Below are 16,642 nucleotides of genomic sequence, written 5' to 3'. Positions count from 1 at the left end.
CACTGGCTACGGCAATCTAGATCACCTGGCAATCTAGATTGGAAGATTCATTCCCTTCAGTCTCCCCTTTAGCTAAAAAAATAAAATAAAATAAATAAATAGACACTATAAGTCTGGAAAAAGGCCTGGCTCAATCCATTTCTTGTCGCTGATGAACGTTTGGCAGCTAAATCTGCCTTTGTACTGCCCGACAAAATGTTTCTGTAGACGTCTGAGTTCCTTTTTGCTGTTTCCTTGATGTATTACATCATCAATGAAAATTAGTGAGCACATTCCCAGAAGTCAAAGAGCCAAGCAAGTCACTGAGGTTTCAAAGCTTGTATGTTATGGATCATGAGCTGAAAGCTTTAGCCTTTTTCCACTCTTTTCGTAAAAGTTTATCATAGTCTCGTCAGTCCATCAAACTTTCTCAAGGAATTTTGAAGGTTTTTCTCGCTGTACTTCTTGGCAAATTCCAGCCTGGCATTCATCTTGCTCGTTAGTTTGCATCCTTTGGTGTAACATCTGGAAGTTGTAGCTGCTACTTTTAATTGTTTTGGGGTATTTCTGTTGTCTACAACTGTTGCTTTCTTGGTTGAAAACCTCTCAGCTCTAAATATAGTTTTCACGGGCAAAACTAGAAAAATGATTGTGACGTAAACATTAAACATTATTTTGTGTATGAATAAACATTGTCATGGGACAACGGGCAACAAAACAGAAATGTTTATTGTCTCCTTCAAATGTAAAGTAATTGGCCTCACTGTTACTAATACTTTTTGGAAGGAGTCATCACCAATTATTTTTCCATTTAAAGTGCCACTATTGTTCAATTTTGCTATGAGAGTTGATGCCCCGGAGCAAAACCAACATTCTCCATCTTCCTTCCACCAAGCGTCTTGTGGCCTGCAGCTATGTGACATTTAGGGTTCATGGCCGCTGGTACGTACGTACAGTATGTCTTCATATGCTGCATGGAGTGTCAGGTCAATGGTAAGAAAAAATAGTCAAAGCAACCTCCGAGCTGTGACCTGCCGATGGAAAACATTCTCATGACTAACAATGAGGGCTTTGAATGCTTTGTATATTATGATTATAAGCTATCTGCTCCGTATCCTTCCAACGTCGCATTTTCCAGAGCTTATATGTAGTCTGAGAGTGGATCCAAGAATCCTAGGGGGACCCACTTTAGGCAAGGTACTTCTTTCCAATGATAAGTTTTTTTTCAAGCAATATATGTAAATAATACTTTGTATGTAGCATCTCACGTGCTATAAATGATTGCTTATTGCTGGTTTATGGACACCCGACAATGGAACACATTCATTAGAATTTCATGCAACGTGTTGATAACAAGGGACGTGTTTATACCACACGGGGAGGTCACCATTGGAAAAATTGAGTGCAGAAATGGTCACCCCGTTGACTACGACTTGCTTTCCAAGTCGTCCTTTGGGTCTATTAACAACCGTTCCCATAAAAACATGCAATATAATAATAATATTTTCACAATCTCAGTTTGTGTGACTTTAAGAGTCCTAAGCACTTACCTCACCGCAATTATGCCAAGTAGTAATAAACATCAATTTTATTACTGTTGCAATTGGCGGATTCTTACCATTTGCGTGTTCATGCCGTTGATTAATAAACATACATGAGATCAGTGAATTCAGGCATTTTCTTCACATTTATTCACGACATCGCCGGACAGGAGAAAATGGCAACCACCCGCGCCATCTTGAATTCTCGACTGTCCAGTTCCCCTGCCCCCCGCTTGTGGCTAATATCCTTTGTCCTTCAAAACGTTACCTCCCAAAGTCACATGACTACGCCCCCATTGGTCACTATGATGTCTCAATACATTTGCTTAGTAGGAATTTAAAGTGACAGAGAATTATACAAAACTATACTGAGTAAATCACAGCAATTTTGTCCAATTCTAAATAGTTATAACAAATCAAAACAGTTATAATTAAATTGAAAGAAATATTCTGTTTCATTACGCATCATGTTTATTTTAAACATACAGTGTGTTCCATAATGCCCTTTGTATCGAAATTTAACGGTATTTTTACTCACTCACACGAATGTCACTTGGCAATGCGCCTCGTACTTTCATACATTAGGAAGGCCTCTGAAGTGTCATTGCAAATAAATTTCATTAGGGATGATTGGGAATTAATTAACTTCATCACATCACAGTGAAAAAATAAGTTAGTAATAATATATGTATGTATATATAACAAGTCGTAACAAGCTAATCTTCCTAAACGGAAAGCAAAGTCACAGAGAGAAGAGTAATACATGCCGACTTGGATTTAAAGAATCAAACTTTAGTTTGGTTCACCGAAATACACACAAATAAACCGCTTGTATAATTTACATGTACAGCTTGTACAAATAAATAGCTTCCCTCATACACGCTTATTTTTCATTTGCGACATACGTAACGTGTTGATTTGTTATTAATTAACCTCCCTTGGCCGTGAGAGATCCTGTTCATGTGTGCACGGCACGGCACGGCATTACACACACAAACACTAGCACATGATTTCATGATATTTACACAAACATCAGAGTTTCTCTGGAATGAGCCGAACTCAAACTCACATGACTGTTGTTTGCCTCCGCTCTTTTTTCCCCCTCTCTTTTTCCTGCCGCAGGCACTATCACAGCATGGATGAGTTCAGCCACTACGACCTGTTGGAGGTCAGCTCGGGTCGCAAAGTGGCAGAAGGACACAAGGCCAGTTTTTGTCTGGAGGACACCACATGCGACTTCGGACACCTGAAGCGTTATGCGTGTACCTCGCAGACTCAGGTAATGCAGCAGTTAATCAAACCGCAGATAAATGACGGCTCCGTCGAAAGATGTCATAAGAAGGTGGGAAACCAATAAACCACTAATTAATTTATTGTGGTTGTTAGCAACACAAAGCAAGTAACCAAAGTTACATAAATGACCGTATTCAGTTCACTTATTCAGCGCAAGCAAACCACCTTCAATTGAGGCTACTCAGTAGTTATTGCTAGCATGCTATAGCCTAACTATTACACTTAACGTCTAAAGAAGCACGTTACACAAATGATAATAATACAAATTATTGTAAACAACTATTATAACAATTAATGATGCTAGCGGAACAAGTCGGAACAAGCGAGAAATGTTTTTGCTTCTCTTAGAAAACCACCTTCACTTAAGGCTAATCAGTAGTTTTAGCCAGCAAAACTATTACACTTAACATCCAAAGGAGCATGTTACACAAATAATAGAGATAATTATGATATAAATTGTCATAAACAACTGTTATAACAATTAATGATGTTGGCGGAACAAGTCGTAACAAGCGAAAAAATTGTTGCTTCTGTTAGCAAACCACCTTCACTTGAGGCTAATCAGTAGTTTTAGCTAGCAAATCTATTGCTCTTAACATCCAAAGGAGCATGTTACACAAATGATAGAGATAATTATGATATAAATTGTCATAAACAACTGTTATAACAATTAATGATGTTGGCGGAACAAGTCGTAACAAGCGAAAAAATTGTTGCTTCTGTTAGCAAACCACCTTCACTTGAGGCTAATCAGTAGTTTTAGCTAGCAAAACTCTTACACTTAACATCCAAAGGAGCACGTTACACAAATGATAGAGATAATTATGATACAAATTGTCGTAAACAACTGTTATAACAATTAATGATGTTAGCGGAACAAGTCGTAACAAGCGAGAAAAAAAGTTTTAGCTAGCATAACGATTACACTTAACATCCAAAGGGACTGTTTTTTCAGGGTCTGAGCCCAGGCTGCTATGATACTTACAATGCCGACATTGACTGTCAATGGATCGACATCACGGATATACAGCCTGGAAACTACATACTAAAGGTAAGAAGTGAGTGGGACTCCGCCATTTTTTTTTAAAACTCAAATCTCATTTATGTTTTTTTTGTTTTTAGCTCAAGGTCAACCCCAAATTTTTGGTGATGGAATCGGATTTTACCAACAATGTGGTCAGGTGTAACATCCACTACACGGGACGCTTTGTTACGACAACCAAATGCCAGCTTGCGCAGTAAGTCCAAATTGATCGGTACTCAGAAAATCAACTTTACTCAATGTCTTGAAGCCATACGTTGACCCATCATTACTTGAGGGGGGGGAAACATACTAGGGTCTTGATTTGTACAATAACATTAACAATGTCACTGGCACGTTACAATTCATGTGAAGTGAATTTGAAGTTCATGGTAGATATGCAAATTGAAAGCAATGTTGTAAAATTAAAAAGTATTTGGATGATCGGTGGGAGCCAACAGTCCAATTTGAGGGTTCATTCATGAGATGTAATTTTTCACCAGGATGAACACAACTGCGGTATTATTAGCGATATGTTTGGCCTCAGAATAACAACGAGAATAACGCGTGCACAATTTGCAGCAATTTCAAGGGGGCTGGTTATTTCATGGATTTTTTTATTTTTTTTTGTCTTTACTTAAATTGGATGTCCACAGATGGTATCCCTAATGTTTTGTCCTGGGAGCGAGGACTGTAAATTAGGTTTCACATCATGTCACCTTCCACTGAAGCACAGTATAGAAATGGCGCTTATTTTATGGCAGCTCAATGAAGAGCATCAAAGTGTATCAAATTACTTACGACTTATTAGTGAACTTAATGGCTTCCCCAGCCAAACTATTTGATGATTTAACAAATTATGTTCTCATTCTTCAATTAAGATTAATGGCCTCTGAAACTTTACACATTCTTTTCCCGCCTGGAAGATGCAGGGGTGATGAACTTTTCTCCAGCTCGATTAGCACTACAGAAGATGCACAAAGTGCCAAACTTAGAAATATGCTCGCTAAAGCATTTCCCGTCTTAGATTAAAGAAAAGTGGACGCAATTGCTCACTTTGCAGAGAAATTAGTCAAAATTGCAGAAGCAGATGTGCGGGGCATGACCTCCATTATATAAAAAAGAGAATTTCTTTATGTGAAGCCATCTACTTAAATTGAGGTCATTTCTATAGTCATCCTGTCTACGCTAATTCACAAAATGTCGATTTATTATTCATGCTACAAATTACCATTCGAAACATCCTCACTGTAAATGCAGCTTCAAATTCATTACGGTCATGTGATGCTGTTGTCAAGTTTGAAGTACCGTACTGCCAAAAGCATGTTAACAGCAATCAGCTGCACTGTATTTGTTTACGGAGTACGTGTGTGGCAAAAGTTGCACGTCTATACGGAAACATTACTCAGCTGCATCATACTGAAAATTTCAAACAAGCATGTTATGTTCCACCCCAAACTGCTGTCGTTGGATAATCCCTCAAATTTGGATGATCAATTGATTTTAGAGGGTGCTGTTTAAATTCACACAATTTTTGCAAGCCTCAAATCTCAACGACGTTCTATCAGGTTCAATCTCTTCCACTTGTTTCTCACTTGGGGTCACTAGTGGGGTTTCCATCCACCTATTTTTATTAGAATTTTCAAGAAATATAAAAAATCCAAAAATAAAACTGAATGGGAACGAGCCGGCTAGAAATTCTAAAAAGGGCCCAAAATTTGCCAAAAAGTTTTTACGTTTGTAGGGGGTGGATTTTGAAGCGTATTGAAAAAAAAGGCAAATGCGAATTTTGGCTATGGAAACAAGTTTTTTTTTGCGAATAACTGCTGGCAAGACCGGATATGTGTCGTACGTTTTGACCGGATATTACGTCACGCGTACTTTTTCGGACAATAAAGTGTAAGGTATGTTCGGCGGGATGACGAAAAATATATTTTTGGAATTAATTAAAAAAGCGAATATTAATGCTATTTTAGATACATCTCTGTGGTGTATAGCGCCACCTACAGCGGCGGAGTCCCCTCTCAATATTTGCAAAAGAAGAACAGATGGAAACGGGCATAAGTCGCATGTCCGTTTTGCGCATTTTCAGTAAATTGGCTTAAAAAATGTCATTCTATTGATTGGAAAACCTGACTACTGTATATGAAATGTCTCTACGTTGTTGATACGCGGATATTACAGCATTAACTGCTAAGCCCGTTTCAACTATGTTGCTAACCAAAACAGCAGCGCCTAGGAGACATTATGTGGAGAAGATGAAAACTGACAGGTGGTTGCTCCATAAAGTTTTGTTTTTATTCAGTCTCATTCTATTCTGGCATTCCATCCACGTTTGGTATTTGTTTTCAATTTGTCCCCCAAACATAAAAGAATACATTCCAAGGAAGGAAATGGAGGAAGGAAATGAGTCCATGTTCTCCACACTGATCGGATCCTCTGCTTCCTTTGCAGGTCTTGATCAGGCACTGGAAGACCAAACGAATCACCGCACTCAAGTGACCCTGACTGCTCTTCCATTGGAATGTGAATGGGACTTGTCAGCTCGCTGTAGTTGTTTGTTTGTCTTTGCTGTTTTATTTTTATTTTTTTCAAATTTTCGGAACCCATCGGGGAGAAGAAGTGGGATCCGCTTTTGGCACTGATTCAATAGGTTGGTGTTGGTTTTAAGACAGGGGTGGGCAACCTACCTGGACAACATTGCGCCCCCCCCCCCCCTCCCCCCTACAGAGTATTTGATCGTCAACGTCATGCAAATTCTAAAATCAAATAAAATCTCATAGTGTCACAACATATAAATAACCAAATCTGATTTAACCCATAAAAAATTTTAAAAAATCACCTGTTTTAAGTGACCATATTGTACAATGCATTTTTGTTAGCTACGAATGTTATTATGCTATGAATCAACTTCCACATCCCAGCAGACTCCTCATGCTGATATCATCCTGGTATTTTTGCTTCCAGACTCTGTGGAAGTATTGATTTTAATAGGTGTGTGCCGTCAGGTCACACTCCCTACCTGCAGAGTTCCTGTTTGAACCATGAATAAAAAATGAAGTGGGCCAGTGATGGAAAATAAGGATGATGTGAAAATTGGGTCTCTAAAAGATGCACATAGGCTTAGAAATTGTCTTTTTTTTGGGGGGGGGGGGGGGGTTGTTACAGTGGGTCAGACTGGACTGGGATTGTGTGGAACTCATCTTGCCAAATGTCATGGCGATACTTCTTTTAATTTTTCAGCGTCCATGCATCAATTTGTCCTTTCCTACTTGTGGTAGTTACTCAAGTAGATCCCGTCTCGCAATTAAAAACTCCCTGTTTCCAATTACCAGTTTATAGATAGCATGATTCAAAAATACACATACCGTATTTCCTCAAGTAGGTGTCTACATTAATTGTTTAACAATTTGGCGCATTATCCTTCAAAGGAATAAAAATCGCTGTTTATCAGTGGTGTCCAAACAACGGCTTTGGCGATGTTTGCAGCCCGCCATCCATTTTTCAGCGGCCCGCAGCATATATTAAAAGTACGACAGCGTATTAGGGCCACATATAAATACATTTTTTTAGAGGATATTCCAAGAAAAAAACTCAAAAATTTTCCACTTTCTAAAGCCGCAAATTTGCCATATTGTAAAAGGCCAAATATGCAAGAACGAAACTCGTAAATGTGCGACTTTATAAAGTGGCAGATTTGAAACTTACGAGAAATACACGTAGCGTACTACTCGGATATTTGTGCCAATACTTTTTGGTCGGGTTTTCAAATATGGAGATAGTAATGGCTTTAACTATATCATGTTAAGCATTTGCACTTTGAAGCGTTGGGTACTGACAAAGACGCCTCGCTTTACGAAGGTCCACACCCTGAGGATCAAGCATTTAAGTTAATTTGTTAAAATAAATATTTACTTATACATTTATGTTTCCAGAATTATTATTCATATTAGTCATACTTTTTTTTTTTTTGTACAAGTAGCTAAGTTGATGTGTCGAATGTGCTGCTCTCCGTCATTCACTTGCATTTACCTAAAGTATGCTAGCTTCTGATTGGTTAGTCAGCTGATAGGGGATCAGGAAGTGTTGACGCTCCAGCTGCCGTGTATGACGAGTAAAGTTTAAATTAAGAATGAATCCGTCTCCATCCTGCCTTTTCATTTTATAAACAGTGACCCATTAACAACCAACGAATCCTCACATTAGACTATAGCTACGTGTACTTCTCGTCCATTTTTGAGTTTATTTCTTGCCAATCTGCTACTTTGTATAAAGTCGCAAATTTGCCACTTTATTAAGTCGCAAATTTACAAGTTTTTTTCGCACAAATTTGCCGCTGTATAAAGTGGCAAATTTGCGACTTTTGCTATTTTTTTTCTCTGAATATTGCCCCCGCCCTTTAAAAAAATAGATATTTATATGTGGCACTAATACGCCGTCATAGTGATATTTGTCACGGCCCATAAGGCTAATTTAAAGGGGAAAAAATGGTTTAGGTGGGCAGTCGGAAAAAAATAGCTGCCACGACATTGGTTTATAGACTGTAGTGATTTTCTAGATACAAAAAAATAATACAAATAAAGCATTTACAACTAAAACACTTTCTGCTCTGCCAAGGTGCGATTTATGGACATCAAAATTCCTCAAGTAACTGTTTCAAAAATGCTCATCTAAGTACAGTTTTGGTTCTCGGACACTTTTGTCTATCTGCAGTTGAGTTAACAAACTATCCGGGTCACTATTTGTGAACATTGAATAATCAATTTGAACTTATTTTGCCAACCAAAACAGCAGCACCTATTAAGGCACATTACACAATCTCTAGGATTCCGTATGTAGGGATCGATTGAACAGTTGTACATTTGTGAGCAGTGTATGGTTTATTTTACATCATCAGTTACTAGCCTAGCATGCACATTCCAGTGTTTTAAAAAGAAGGTGCTCTCTCGATAACAAGGCTCACGATTGTTGTGCGTTTACACTGTCTTCAACTACCAACACTGGTCAGGTGGCACATATGGTCATCTATGCCTTGTTTCTTTTTTGGAAGAATGTATAAGCAAATATTCCACTGATGCATGACTGACTTAAATGATGGTTTAGTTTTGATACAGTTGTAACTATTGCATTTGTTGAATCTATGTGTTTTATGGGTTATCAGAATTTGTGTGCGATCATGGGATAAAATAAAATGCTACAAACAAGGATTTGTGATGCAGAACGTCAAAAAACAATGACAAGTCATCTCTTGCTCCCTCTCCAACTGAGTTTGGGGAGGAACGGAATACATGTACCAGCGTTACTTGTTTCCCTGATGTTTTGTTTTTTCAGTTTTGAGTCAGGTTAACGTTAACCGAGAAAAATATAACAGAGTTTTGTGTCAGGTTCAGTCAACCTAGAACATTTAATAAACAACAGACAAGGAAGGATGACATCAGACTTAGATTTTTTTTGCTCACGAGGAGAACAGACAGAGATGTGCACAGTTACAGTCTCCTACCGCTCTGAAGCACATTCTGCCCAGCCGTGTCCTTTAATTTCTTTTAGGGCGGTCCCTGGTTACACAGTCATTGCTGCTCTAAAAGTTGGGGGAAAACACAGCAGCAACCATCACGGATATGAGTCATGGTGCGGATAATAATACGGACTTGTCTTTCTTCGGCGCTGAAGGTTTCAACAGTCAAAGTTTAACAGTTCATCCGCAAAGTGTTTCAGCCGCTATCTTGTGATTAAGGGCACAGTTCTTTGTTTTTAAACCTGCAATAGCACGAGTAATGCTTTGCAATACTATAAGAGTAAATATGGGATAACGTATGTACATTTATTTTAACATTTTGGGCAACCGGATACTGATTTACATCCTCATGTGAATGAGTCGTGGGTTGAATTCGAACATTTTTTAATTATACTGTTCACATTCCAGGGAAAAAATATCATATGGACAAAACAATTAGAATTGACCTGCAGTATGAGCATATTATATTGTAATCGGTTTGTTAGGCAATTAAAATTTGTAATCGTAATTAATCGCATGACTTCGATAGTTAACTCACGATTAATCGCAATTTTTATATCTGTTCTAAATGTACAATAAAATAATAGAAGTTTTCATACTCAACAAATGTTAAACTAATAGAAACATGGCTGCATCTTTTAGTCATTTGATACATTAATTTCATAATAATTACTCAAATTTATTTAACATTGAAAAGATGCCCTGTACTGTAAAAAAAACAACAACAAAAAATGAGAGTGATATTGATTTGTGTTAAGGTCATTTTTTCTGTCACTAGGTGGCATAATTGCATTTGTAAGACGTTGGTGACAGCTCAGTGCATTTATCTTTTTGCTATCTAATCCTTAACATGAAGTAACTTGTGAAATTCTGCACAACTTGACCCCAGTCTCCACAAATATATGAATTATTATTACATTCGACGTGGACATGTCTGCTGCGTTGCGACTGGAATTCCCCCAGTACAGGCTTTGCAAGTAAGGAGCGATCATTAATCACTCGTTAAAAAAAATTGTGGCATTAAAGGAACTTTAAAATTAACAAAAAATTTGAGCACTAATTTTGACACCCTATATTGTAGTGATATTTATTTTGTCTTCATTAGCATATTTTGCATTAGTGTAATCCAAAAGCAATTACAAGTAATCAAGTTACATTACTGTAAAAATAAATTACTTGGATTTTGTTACTGACTATATTTTTAAACTAGTAACTGTACTAGTAGTAACTGTTTTTAAAGTAAAGTAACCCTCTCAACACTGATCACTCGACACTTCATTAGGTACAGCAGCAAAATGTAATCTTTTTTGAACACATATCTTGTAGTGAATCAAAATGGATTACACAGAACATCCCCATGCGAAGGTTAGTCAAGGCCACGATGAAAGTCTCTAGAACACGTTATTAACTGGGAACTGTTTTTCATCACGTGAATCCTTTAAGTTTGGGCTGTATAAACAAATTAGCAGCATGTGCAAACGTAGCAAAAGGCAGGGTGAAAGGGGACAGCATGTGCTTGAGCAAAGTGCAAAGGAAAATTTGCCCAAGGCGCGTGCAGAGCCAAAACCCAGCAGACACCCACTGCGTTGCAAAGATACGCGATATACATAATGCACAGTGCCAGGGATGCCAGTGCCAGCGTGGTCTCTGGGAAAACTGGAGCAGCGGGAGACCTGAAGTACAGATCAGCGCTGCAATCTGAACGCGGGAGCGAAGACGACCAGAGGATTATGCGGAGAGCCTTTTGATATTTGCCTGCTTGAACTAGCGGTTCAAGCCTGTACAGGATTTGGGACGGCGCTGCAGTATGACATTTGCCGCATGCCATGCGAGTCACATTTATCAAAGACGACATTGCCAAAACAACAATTTACATTCTACATCTTCTGCGTATTATAATTGATAGTTGTCGCAGTCAATAACATACTTCTGCCTACAAATACTACAAGAACATAATTTAGTTACATGAGTCCGTTTTTCTTCTTGCTTAGATTAGATTGAAATGTATTTTCTGCTTCGTCTGTCCTTCCTTCCTTTCCTCAGTCTCTCCTTTGGTCTCTTGAGGTCTCCCTGATTTGTTGGAATTTAGATGTCTCTGGGGTTGGTGAAGGACTCTGGTGGGTGGTGTTGGGTCGGTGCTGGATTTCACTTTCCTTTCTTTTCTTTGGTCCTTCCTCGGGTCTCCTGACGGCCTCACGACTCTGGCTGGAAGTGTTCGGTTTAGGTGAACGGTACGGGATTTTTTAATAGGTTTTAGGTGAACTAATGAATACACACACACTCACACGCACACACGCACATACACATACTCACCTACATGCAAAATAAAAATAAATAAATAAAAAATAATAAAGGAGAGCAATGATGATGACATGTCAAATCGGTAAAATTACCGAATGAACAATACTGAGCTCTCCAAAAAAAAAAAAAAAAAGTGAAATGTATTTTCATACCTCCTGAGTGATGTTTACACTTTTCTTTTATTAGTTGTCTGTTATTAATATGACGTGCGTGAATATTGCCACTGGGACAATTTATTTACGTATGGTAATGCTGCAGTCCTAATGGGGCCACTTTCAATCTGACTTTTTATCATCAAAGCGTAGTGTAAATGTTGTGTTTTAAAACAGTCCCAAAAAAAGGCACGTCATGCTGTGCAGTATTAATAACAGTTAAGATTGGAAAAGATACAAACTAAATTATCCGTACATGGAGGGTGAATGTTTTTCTATATCGACACCTTCTTAAAATATTTGCCAAAGTATTTTTTTCTGATTTGTCAGGAAACGCAAAAAAATTTAACCATCTGCATCATTAAGAGATGATTTTGGCAAAAACAATTATTTTTGCCCAAAACAAATGACTTAGGCAATTCTTTTTAAGAGAGTGACGATATGAGTCCAAAAAATAAGCTTACACACTATGGAGGACCAAAACTGCCAACACAAAAAATGAATAAATGACTAAATAAATAAAAGTGAAAATAAAAACTGATATAAAAAATTTATTAAAAAAATTAAATATAAAAAATATAAATAAATATAAATGGAAATAAAAACAACACATATATATATATATATATATTAGTGCTGTCAAAGTTAAAGCAGTAACTGATTAATTAATCACAAAAAATTATTGCATTAATCATGAATTAACACAGATTAATCGCACTATTAATTTTAACCATAGATGAGCCTTTAGCATGACAGCGGATGGCTACGTTAAAGGTAGCACAGGTTGTGTTTAAACAATAAACATAATTACAAATTTTTTTATTCATTTATTTATTTAGTCATTTATTTATTTTTAATTTTGGCAGTTTTGGTCCTCCATAACCCATAACACGAATGACGATAACACTGGTCAGCATAAAGATAAATAAATAATTTAATTAATAATTACATAAACAAAGTAGTTACAAGTAGCAACAGCTTCTGGGCAGCTTCAGATGTAAAATCCAAACAGCTCATAAGTTTTTGTCTTTTTTTGCAAGAGCAAACACCTGATTGTTTTTTTGGTCAAAACAAAGCTGAAAAATGTTCACATGCCAGTAGCCGTAATGTAAACCAAAACTGGTTGCCCACTAAAATGTCTTAACTAAACTTCAGAAAGTCTAATTTGCAGTTAACAGATTGTACGCTGAGCTCCTTGTAAACGTTCACCGGTTTCAAATAACCGGGGCTGTGAGGAAAAACAATTCCAAAAAAACCTACAAATATCCTTGCACCAACGTTACGTGAAATCTCTTCTTAGATTGGTCTAATTAGATACAGTATCAGATATTGTTCTCGGAACCTAGGAACAAGATGCCCCTGTTTGCTGCGGCATCTGGTGGGGCACTGATACACTTGCCCCAAATACAAACTCACCACTGATTGTAGCAGAAATCTAAGCTCAAAATCAACAATCCACACGCTACAACAACAGACTCCTTCCTGTTACATGCTTAAATACTCTTGGCTTTGGGTAGGAAATGTTATCTGCTTGCTGTTAAACCACAGATCTTCAGAGACTAATCATCCCCCCCCCCCCCCCCCCAGCGAGCCACATGTCGCCACAACACCCGCATTTCAGACAACCTATGTAAAGCAACAAGCGTTTTGCAGCTGCAAGCGTAATTGCAAAAGAGGATCAAGAGTGGCGAAGCGAGACTGATTAGATCTCGCAAGCGTACCTCCGCAGCAGGGATGTCACTGACGGCGCAAACTGCCCGGGAATTCTGTTAGCGAGGAAAAAAATCAGAGGAACGCGAGGAGTCACCTGTTACTTTCCAACTCGAGCTTGTCAATCATTGCGAAGCCACGGCGAAACAACGAGGTGGAACGGTGTTCCGGCAGTACCTTAGTGCCCAATTTAGAGATTTGGTTGTTTTTGTGCTATTTCTGAAAGTTGCCGAAAGATGGCGCCAAATCTCCGTCTAAAGGAAAGCATGACATCGCTACCAAAGGAAATAATAAACTCTTTACTTTTAAGATTAGTTTGAAATGATATACTGTTTTGAGATCATAATTTGTGACATATTTACACTTTAAATTATTTTAGGCTATTATAAATATTTTGTGGTGTCATCAATTACATTAGAGCTGCAGCTAATGATTATTTTGATAACTGAATGTAGTGGGGTTTCCAGAAATGCGAAAATAAAACTGAATGGAAACGATAAAAATTTGAAAAAGTACCCAAAATTTGCAAAACAAAGTTTTTACGCTTCGAGGGGGTGGATTTTGAAGGGTATCGAAAAAAGGGAAAATTTTGGGCTATGGAAACAGGTTTTGCGAACAAGACCTGATACACGTCGCCCGTTTTGACCGGATATTACATCACACGTACGTTTGTAGTCCCAAAGCAATGTCGGACGATAAAGTAAGCAAAGAAATGCTACAGTTGATCAAGAATTACAAAAGCAAACTCATACGACGTCATCGCATGGCGCAGTCGCTTCCTGTTTTTCTTCTTCTTTTTAATTACTGGTGGATCTATGGTGTATACTGCCACCTACAGCGGCGGAGTCTCCTCTCAATATTTGCAAAAGAAGAACAGATGGAAACGGGCATAATTCGTATGTCCGTTTTGCGCATTTTCAGTAAATTCGCTTAAAAATTTTGAAAGAATTGGATGGAAACCCGACTTGTGTTGAATATTTGTCGATTAATTTAATTATATATATATATATACATATATATATATATATGTTTAAATTGCCATCCCTTTAGTCAAAAACAGAACAGAAAATGTGTCATGTTTGGGTTCTGTTTTCCCTTGTGTGTCTCCCTTGGTCTTGTTAAGTGTAATCCCGCCCATCCTCGTGTGAACCAATCAGTGCCCTCAGCCGCTTGTGTCTTGCCCCAGGTGTGTCTTGTTGTGTCATTAGCGTGTGTGTATTTAGTCTCCTGTCTCCCCTCTGTCTGTGTCAGTTCATTGTCATTTTCCTCCCGTCATGCTACCAGTTTTTGCCTTGTTGTTGACCCCCAATGTTTTGTTTTCTCTTGCCATTTGGAGTTCGCTTTTGTTTTGTAGTAATTAAAGTCCTTTTTTGTACATCACCTTTGCCTCCTTGCCCTGCAACTGGGTCCTCCACCAAACTTTGCCTTCTTGACAAAATGTAACCCCGTCCCCCCCAAAAAATACGATTCAGTTACTGGTTTGGGCTCTTGTATTGGCTCCAAAGTTAAAGCAGATATTTGCTAATGTCTTATTTTGATTTAGTTCAAAGATAATCCGTCTGTTTTCCTTTAGGACTACTTGAGAGGCTGAAATTTCGAGAATTTGGACAATTTTTGATATTACGTCTCTAAATTCCGTTTTTTTTCCAGTTTTGTATCAGGGCTCTGCCCCTCCATTTTCTGTACTCGTCTTTGCCAAAAAAATAAAAATAAAAATCGGGACTCAAGGGCTACTTTTTGCAACTAAAGACTGTGAGGCTCTGGACCAAGGCCGCAGGTAATTCATCTTCTGGCTGCATTCATCTTGGCTTTGCGACCTAATTATGAGAATAAAGATGCAAAGGAGTGACTCTCCCATTTCTGCAGGAATAAACTCATCGTTGCATGGTGGAGGTAGGAGCTGCTGGCTGTGTCCGCCTTCAGCCAGACAGTCGGTGGGCCTCATAACAAAGACAACTTAATTCCCTCCTTTTTCCTCCTTCACCAGTTTTATGGAGTATGTCTTCCAGTTGCCATAAATTCTATGAATTAAACACTTTTCCTTCAAGGCAGCTAATATGCATTTTGGGTATTGTATTTTCTATTTTATTGCAATTTTTCTTCTATTCAGGGTTCTTGTTGCTTATTTTATTGTTCACTAAAACAAAATTTTGAGTGTCTTAACACATTATGTTTCAGCATTTCTCTTTCCAAGTTCTTAACATAATTTACTCGGATCTCAAACTTTTGTTTTTTGTTCTTTTGACTAATTAGGTAATTTTCTGTCACAAGGGCCTTAGCATAAGGCAGTAGTAAGGCCCTTTTAGAATTGTTTTGTTTTTCCGGAAGCCTCAACTTGCCCGAAATTCACCGTTGTTTGCAATTGGGCTAAATAGTAAATTTTAATCGACATTTTCTATCTAAGGTATACAAAGCACTTTAACAATGTCTCCTCATTAATTCATTTGCTCCTAAAAACGTGTAAACACATTCTATTTTAAAATTGCCATGGTCCCAAAAACATATTTTTATGTTTTTTTTTATGCTTGAGCATACAGAAGGCTTTGATGCAGCTTCTGATCTGAAGAGGTCACTTAAAGCAATGGTAGTTATTAAAAAAAAATGGTTACCAGGTTTCAGCAGAGTATAAGAGATCAACCAGGGCCATGTTGCAACAAGCTCTTTTCCCCAGTGTTTTTAATAGGTTTGCGAATAATAATGAAACTTAGCTATACTCTAATGCTAATTGCTGCAAAACGGAAACAGATACAAATCTAAAAAAAAAAAAATCCTGATGAAAGAAGAGACTCTAATCTTTCTCTTGGTATGTTCTATGTTTTTATAGCAGTATAACACAATATTCTGTGGGCCTTGCAAAAATTAGTCGAAATCCAGTAAAACAGCCAGGAGCGAAGGGGGTTGCTTCAGTGAAAATGGCTGGGAGTGAATGAGTTAAGCTACTGATGATGCAGCAACTGGACGGTCAGAATCTTACTCAAGGACAATTCCACATGGTCACAAGGGCTGAGGATCGAGCCAACAACCTTTGGGTTTCGACTTTATGCGGCCCCCGAGCAAGCACGTGCATCCTGGTGGGAATCTTTGAGAGGTCCAGAACAAAAACTCACTCGGTTACAACCCTCAGGAAGGT

General features: G+C 38.0%; 1 protein-coding gene across 10 annotated transcripts in view; it reads left to right on the top strand.

The window, feature by feature from the left end:
- loxl1 (lysyl oxidase-like 1) overlaps positions 1–9,039 on the top strand; it is a 66,888-nt gene extending 57,849 nt beyond the window's left edge. For 9 of the 10 annotated variants that reach the window (XM_077564066.1, XM_077564071.1, XM_077564074.1 and 6 more), the window contains 4 exons: positions 2,643–2,799; positions 3,769–3,864; positions 3,936–4,051; positions 6,289–9,039. In XM_077564066.1, the coding sequence (XP_077420192.1) occupies positions 2,643–2,799; positions 3,769–3,864; positions 3,936–4,051; positions 6,289–6,295 (376 nt within the window). In that variant the 3' untranslated portion in view covers positions 6,296–9,039. Of the gene's footprint in view, positions 1–2,642; positions 2,800–3,768; positions 3,865–3,935; positions 4,056–6,288 lie in introns of those variants that run through there. The other variant, XM_077564072.1, reaches the window with a different exon arrangement.
- Positions 9,040–16,642: the final 7,603 nt, after the last annotated feature.

This window comes from Vanacampus margaritifer, chromosome 4 (genome assembly GCF_051991255.1).
Source record: "Vanacampus margaritifer isolate UIUO_Vmar chromosome 4, RoL_Vmar_1.0, whole genome shotgun sequence".
NCBI classification, from domain to species: domain Eukaryota; kingdom Metazoa; phylum Chordata; class Actinopteri; order Syngnathiformes; family Syngnathidae; genus Vanacampus; species Vanacampus margaritifer.
Note: the sequence above shows the minus strand (reverse complement) of the source record. Positions and strands in the feature narration are given on the sequence as shown.